Below are 8,198 nucleotides of genomic sequence, written 5' to 3'. Positions count from 1 at the left end.
CTAATCATAAGACGATTGGAAATTCCTAAGCCTAAACTTGCAATAGAACCAAAGATGTTTAGTGCAGGAAAAACAAATGGGTTACGTTTCTCAAGCTTATCGTGTCCTACTGTCCACATCAACAGGTCGCGAGCCAAAGATTCTGCCTAGTAAGTCTTATTTTGCAAGTCGTCAGATAGCATCTCTGCAACTTTTAGTATCGATGCAAGCGAACTCTCTGTATTAAAAGGAAAATGTCTTCTATGCATTTAATTTAATGAAACAACACACCTTGAAATGGCGCTCTTTAAGCTAGTGACGTCATTCTCTGGGAGAAAAATTGCTTGCATACGCACTTCAACAACTACGTTACTTGATGTAATAAAAACGTCTTCTTGTCTTTCAACTATAGTGCCATATTTAAAATCTATACTTTTAGTTTTAGAGCTCATCCCACAAGAAAAAAATGTCTGAGTGAACAATATCACTCCTAATAATAAAAACTTCATCATAGAAACCTGTAACAAGAAAAATATATGTAATTACTCCTGTATTAAGAAGAAAAACTTTTAACGTATAATGTTTAGAAAAACTATAAAATAATTAAAATCTTTCCCTCACTTCTTTCCCTCTTATTTTAATTTCTTATGTGAGCCAATGGTACGATTCTCTCATCAGTGGGTTGGGATACGTTTCGAACTCTAAACCTATTGGCCGTTAATGTTTCCAAAATGTTAAATGGGCCTTCAAACTTAGGTGTTAGTTTATAATTGAGTCCTTTACGTACATTTACCTGTATATATATGTTACAGTCGAACTGTGAAATCAGTTATTTCGTGAAATGACTAAAACTGTTAGTCATTTCATGCAATGCCTCTAGGGGTCAGTCAATTCTTGAATTGACTGAAAATTCCAGCCTTTTCGTGAAACGACTGAATTTGGTGACCAGACATTTCACGAAATGACTAAAGTCATTTTTTATTGAGCTTTATATGTTTGAAAGGCGAAAGTAACTGTTTTGTACTCTTAAAATTTTATTCACAAGAAAATTCACACATATTATAAATATCACTAGTTAAAAAGTAAATGACTAGCAATAGTAATATCAATATTTACAATAATTGCAAGAATAAATCACCTGGTATATTAATTTTATTCATAAGAAAATCACAAATATAAAAGCACTAGTTAAATATTAAATCAATAGTACGATAAAACAATCGAACAATAGTAAAAACACATGACATAAAAATTGCAGATTTATTTATTTACACAGTTGAGGCTATTGTGGCATCTACTATTGCATAGTTGTTTAGATTTGAAACATTTGCATCTGTTTGTTTGACATTTTTGGGGACCATTGCATGAACACTTAACAAAACCTTGTTACTGATAGAGGCTTTGATAACGGCTTCTCGGAGAGAAATTTCAATGTCATTGTTAATCTCACTTTCTTTCAGCAATCTCTCAGGACAAATGTCAAACTGATTCCTGGAATAGCTTCCTTTTAGAATACCACTTTTGGTGGCCACTCTGTATTGGTCGTTCATGCTCATACTCACAATAACACCTAGGATGTTCCTTGGGTCTCCACGACCTCGATCAACCAATGGAATTGGAAGAGCAATGTTGTCTCCTATCTCACCTGCTACTAATTCTGTTCGGTTCCTCTTAACCATACGTTGTGATTGTTGTCTCTGAGATTCACTTGCTGCTAATCATTGGGAGCTGATGCTGTTATGAAGTTGATCAAGGTTCGTTTGATGCTGGGATAGTGGCTCTGGCTCTTGTTCAGACTCATTCATTTCAGCTTTGGGTGGTTCTCGCTCAAGTTCATTGACATCAGCTTCTGCTTCTGTTTCAGGCTCGTTGGCATCTGTTTCTTGCTGCTGAAGCATTGTTATTAGGTCTTCCTTAGACTGCAGGCAACTAATGATTTCTTGTGGAAGTGATGTTGACGCCAGTCCGACTCGGGCATTCACACCGAACATTGCAGCATATGGACTTCTTTTGATCCCTGCATGGTAAGCGTAATTCTTGGAAAACTGAACAAATTTGATGCCTGTAGCCCAGTCCGTTGAGTTATTGTCAACCATCCACGCTACAAGCATGTCTTTTATGTCACCATTTGCACGCTCAACAGAGCCTTGGCTCTGTGGGTGTCAGGGCTTGCCGTGAACGATTGACAATTCAGGCCACAAAGAACATAGTTCAGTAATAATCTGAGCTGTAAACTCAGAACCATTGTCTGATTGAAGGAATTCAGGAGCACCCAGAAGTAGAAAGATATCAGAAAGTTGGAATGCTACTTCAGCTGCACGCTTGATGTGAGCGGACGTAGAACGCAGAACTTTGTCAGATGGTCTTGGTACACCATAATCCATTTGAAGGTTCTACATGACATAGACTGCATGTCTATGAGATCAACCTGGCCACGTGATGAAAATTCAGTACTCAGAATAGGATTAACTACGACACCCTTTGTCATTGGTCGCCTCCTCTTTTTCTGGCATTAAAGGCATAACGACTTGAATAGTTCAGTTGTATCTCGCTGAATGTTGTCATATTTCACTTGGATTTCTTTTTTCATTGTGTCTCGACCGCCACGACCAGTTGCAACGTGTGCCTTTTTAACTATGTCAAATGTGTCCTCAATGGAGACATAGTACACCGGTGTTTCGTCTAGAGTTTTTTGTTTCTTAATAATTTTCTCAACATCCCCACACTGTAACACTTCATATTTACTCAGAAGGTAATATTTGGACGACTTTTCGTGTTCTTTCTTTCGCTAGCTCTAAGAATGTCCTCCATCATTTGAAAATAAGCATCTTTCGGAATGAGATACTTGGAACACTTCTCATACCTAAATAATAACTTTTCACGAAATATTAACTCTATGCTCTCAGACATTTTGTCAAGGTACAAGAATAAACTGATCTTGTAGTAAGGGAGGTGAGAGTAATGTGTACTATATTCGTGGCCGGAGTTGTTTCGTAGATAGCGGAAACGAGTCAAAATACTAATTCACACTTTGCCTAAAGTATAACAGCCATATGGTGTGACAAAAATGACAATAAATCCGTCATTTCGCGAAATCACCAGAATTGTCAGTCATATCATGAATTGACTAACCCCTACGGGCATTACATTTATTGACTGACAGTTTTAGTCATTTCACGAAATAACTGATTTCACAGTTTGGCTGTAACATATACATTATCACCCACGGTATATGTTTTAGTAGGCTTCGCTATTTTATCATGATTCCTTTTCATTATGATTTGTGATTCTTCTAAATTCTTTCGAAGGATATCAAAACGACTTTTGCTTGAATTTATACATTCTTTTAAAGGATTTGATAGATTAGTTGTAGGCGTTAATACATGGAAAGGCGTTCTAACTGGGGTACCATACAATGCCTCGTGGGGTGACATTTTAATTGATATTTGATATGAATGATTCAGAGTACTCAGTACCGCAGGTATTGCAATATCCCAGTTGGGGTCTGATCCCCCTAGTGTTACTCTTAATATATTTAAAACCTTCCTATTTGCTCTTTCTACTAGCCCATTCGACTTTGGGTGATATATCATGGTATTTATTTTCTTTATGATAAGGAATTCACACAATGAGGTAAGAAAGTGATTATTAAATTCTCCACCCGAGTCTGAGATTATCATGTGTGGAATTCCATGTTTAAAAATGTAACACTCAAAACTTCCTAGCGCATTCAATCGCAGTTTCAGTTTTAAGCGCTATTAGTTCTGTATATCGAATTGAAGCATCTACAATTACTAAGAGGTGCTTATTTCCTCTGTCTGACTCGTAAAATCCTGTTAATAAATCTAAATGTATCCTTTCAAAGGGTTGATTGGGCACGGGATAAGCCCCTAGGCTGACAGGTGTTTTCGTATCCCCTTTGTTTTCCTGACATGTGCGACAATCAGCTATGTTTTTTTTTTATATCTGTAAGCATCGTATGCCAATAAAACAATGATTTGGCTTTCTGTGACATTAAAGAGAACCCCGGGTGTCCATGCAATGGATTTGCATGCAACCAATTTAGGACAGTGGAAATAAGTGAGATTGGTACCTCTACCTGGTCGTTAGTTACATGTGGTGTATTGCGAGTTTTCCTTGTCACGGTCCTACACAGAATATTGTCTTTGATTATATAATTTTGCTGCTTATACTTTATATATTCCTTTTCCTTATGATTGCCTTTGAAAACATGTATAATTTTTTTCTAATTTCTGATCTTTTCTTTGCTCAGTCTGTAATAATTCAGCACTCCAGCCCAAATCTTATTGTTCAGATATCGTTTTAACAATAGGCATGGATGTTGATCTATCTATTAATTCAGCTAAAGGCTCCGTACAAGATGACACGGGGTTGCGTGATAATGCATCAGCAATGATATTTGCTTGCCCAGGTAAATACCCGATTCTTGCACCAAAGTCTTGAATGATCAAATGCCACCGAGTTTGTTTGGGGCTGTGGCTGATGCCTTTAAAGAAGTCAGTGGTTTATGATCAGTAAGAACCTTAACGGGATAACCGTATATTATGAACTTGAAATGCACTAGTGAATTAACAATAGGTAGCCCTTCCTTGTCTATGACTGCATACCTATTTTCGGAAATTCTCAGTTTTCGAGAATAAAAAGCTATCGGGAAAAATTGTTTTTCATATTGCTGAAGTAATACTCCTAAGTCTGAGGCGTCTGTTACAATGAAGAATTCCTTACCGAAGTCAGGAAATTTTAAGACAGGAGAACTAAATAGTTCATCTTTCAAGCTATTGAACGCCTGTTGAAGCTGCTCAGACCATATGAAATCTACGCCCTTTTTCGTAAGATTAGTTAAGGGAGAGGTTATAATTGAATAATTACGTATAAAACGCCTGTAATATCCACTACAACCCAGAAATTGCTGTATTCCCTTGACATTAGTAGGTATCGGAAAGTTATGGATAGCCGACACCTTATCATGGACTACTTTAAGACCTTGGCTTGACACCGTAAAACCCAAATAGACTAATTCTGTTTTGAAAAATTCACACTTACTAATCTTTACCCTTAAGTTATGTTGTCTTAATCTATGTAGTACTAGTTCTAATTTACGTAGATGTTCTTCTAAGGTGTTGGAAAAGATTACAAGGTCGTCCATATAGGCATGCAGTATATCCCCTAGCAAGTCTCCAAACACTATGTTAATCATTCTTGTAAATGTTATGGGAGCACAGCGTAAACCACAAGGCATCCGTAAAAATTCATAATGTCCCCTGGCTGTGCTGAAGGCTGTGTATGGGATACTATTTTCTTCTAATGATATCTGGTGAAAGCCTTTAAGTAAGTCCAAACTGGTAAAATATTTATTATGAACAAACAAAGATAAAATATCGTCAGTACATGGCACTGGGAATCGATCAAGGATCGTCTCCTCGTTTAGGCGACGGAAGTCTACGCAGATACGCCATGATCGATCTTTTTTCGGTACAACTATTAATGGAAAATTATAAGGGCTGTTCTATTTCCTAATGACTTCTAGCATTTTACCTACTTCATCAATTATTTCATTCTGGAATTTCATAGGGAGTCTCTACTAGGGTACATAGATAATTTTCTGCTTTTCCTTTAACCTTATTTGATGCTCGATCACATCTCTTTTTCCTAAGGATCCATTCGTAGTAGAAAAAACATCATGATATTCGGTCAAAAGTCCAAAAATTTTATGCTGAATTTCTTCGTCTTGAATGTCTTTATTGATTTTATTTTTAATATATTGCAAAAGAGATTCATAAACTTCTACATCCAAGATATGTTGATTTTTGTGAATTACTAAAGTGGTATTTAAATGATTACAGACTTCAATATTAAATTGTTGATGTGAGCCTACTGTATAAATAGCTTGTGTGACAGACAATCCGTTAGTTTTTAAAGTGTTGGAAAGGATTAATGTTTCAGATCCCGGTAATGTTTTCTGTACTTGCACTATTGAATTCCAAGGTACGTTCGGCTTGATAGATTGCGTGCAAGATGATATTACGGATGAACGAGAATTTTGTTGGGTTGCGTATATTATTTCTTTATTAGTGAGACAAGTTATTGGTTCTTCAACGTACGTCACTGTTTTATTTGTCGTCTCCTTTTTATCCAAAACTGATTTTACGGTATTAGAAGACTTATAGAACTTTCCTTTGATATACATGCCGTGCTTGGCAGGGGCTATGATAATGTTTTGATTGCCCCTTAGATGGGTATCCTATAATTATAGCTGGATACAATGTTTTGTACAACTACAAATGTATCGGCAAACGTGCGCTTACCGACCTTGTACTGAACATGAGTTACGCCTATTACATTTAATTTATTATTTCCTATACCCGAGAGTCTTACTCCGGATTTTTCTATTGGGAAGTTCGAAAACAACAAATGATGTGTCCTCAAATCCATGATAATACGCGGACTCCTAGAGTAAAAAAATAATGTAAATGATCTGTGTTCTAAATTTACATCATATAATGTTGGTCGTAACTCATTTTGGCTTATTATTGTAGGAATTCGTTGCAAATATACGGGAGCATGCACTGATTTACTTAATTCGGCCGTGTGTTTCATAGGAAAATCTATTGCCTCACAATGATCTGATAAAACATTAAATTGAATATTCAATACTAATGATGTTGACATGAATGGCCTTGACCCAACATCACTCTCTTCCCCACTGGAGTTAATCATGTGGTATTTGCTTTGTTCTGCACATTCTTAAAAATAGTCTGACCTTACAAGTTCTGGTTTGACGACCCAGGCTCAGCGTTATTCGAAGAACTGTTTGTTTGTTTGGGATTCTGAACTACATTGACGTTTGGCTGTTTCTTCTTATTAAAATGAGGATTTTTCTTTTTATTTCCATATGGAACTGATTGTGGAATTGACTGTGTATTTCTAGGATTCTGTTGTGTCTTACGCGAGTAGCACTGACTATATGAATGAGTCGAACAATTATGTATCGAACAGAATTTCGTTCTGCAGTCCGCGATCAAGTGATCTTGACGTTTGCAATTATAACACGTCATTCCCGCAACTTGACTATTATTAACTACATTTACTTGTTGTGGCTTTGTTTAATTTTTTTCAAAAACTTGAGTTAACACGGGATCAAGGTCAGGACACTTAGATATGTGTTTCTTTATCTGTTTATATACATCCAATTCCGTACTTGCAGGCGTTAACATTTTATCAAAACACCGCAGTAAAGCTTCAGGCAACATAAGTGTTATGCAAGTTAAATACATTAAACGTAAAAAATCTTTCACGGAGATGTTATCTCTAGTAACCCAAGTGGAATTACCTAAAATATCTTGATATTCATTAAGCCTATCGGCTATAAGAGCTGCTCTCTCAATAACATTAAGCCGAGTCAAAATGGCTTGATTAAGTGTATTTCTTAACGTTAATACTACATCCAAGGCTTCTTCACCCCCATTGACCGCTCGTAACTTAACTTTGAAATCATCTCAGTTGACTGCTTCTTGAAAGGAAACGCCTTTTAAATACGCACTCGCATCCCCCTTGGAAAAATCTATAAAACTTTTAGCTTCTTGTAATTGTACAAAAGGGTCTACAATTTGTTTGGCTTTTAAATGGCCATCGTTGGATGAAATCCATGACTCCACATTTTGAGGCAAGAACCCATTAACCCGACCCTGAAAAGGAAGGATTGCTGACCTAGCATTTACAAGTGTCACAATCGGGAGACGGTTACTCGGTCCAAGGGCTGGGCTCACAGCGGGCGTCATGTTTACGGTATTTGTTTTCCTATCTCTTTGACCCCTTGCAATTCTATCAAAATATCTATATGAATACAGACGTCCACTGCGTAAACGCATAAGCACTCAATGATAAAGATTATAAAAAAATTTCCCAAAACAATGATACTAATACAAAGATATTTCCCGAGAATTTCTGAAAGAAAACGGAACACAAAGATATTTCCCGAGAATTTCTGAAAGAAAACGGAACAAAAAGATATTTCCCGAAAATTTCTGAAAGAAAACGGAATTAGCATAAAGAGAGAAAAAAATTCTAGATGAGAATTCGGAGTTGAACACAGTTTCCTTTAATGAAAGGAAAATAGAAGATTAGCAAACCACTCACCCCAGTAATAATGGACTAACGACTCGTGATAACCACACCTCAATGATCAATACTGAAATGAA

At 36.5% G+C, this 8,198-nt stretch overlaps 1 protein-coding gene across 1 annotated transcript; it reads right to left on the bottom strand.

The window, feature by feature from the left end:
• Positions 1 to 1,697: 1,697 nt before the first annotated feature.
• Positions 1,698 to 2,090, bottom strand: LOC137626536 (KRAB-A domain-containing protein 2-like). Its single transcript, XM_068357579.1, has one exon. It carries the CDS (start codon positions 2,088 to 2,090, stop codon positions 1,698 to 1,700), a length of 393 nt encoding a protein of 130 aa, XP_068213680.1.
• Between the last annotated feature and the right edge of the window lie 6,108 nt (positions 2,091 to 8,198).

Source organism: Palaemon carinicauda, chromosome 34 (assembly GCF_036898095.1).
Source record: "Palaemon carinicauda isolate YSFRI2023 chromosome 34, ASM3689809v2, whole genome shotgun sequence".
In the NCBI taxonomy this organism is placed as follows: domain Eukaryota; kingdom Metazoa; phylum Arthropoda; class Malacostraca; order Decapoda; family Palaemonidae; genus Palaemon; species Palaemon carinicauda.
This window is presented reverse-complemented; position numbering and strand designations above follow the sequence as displayed.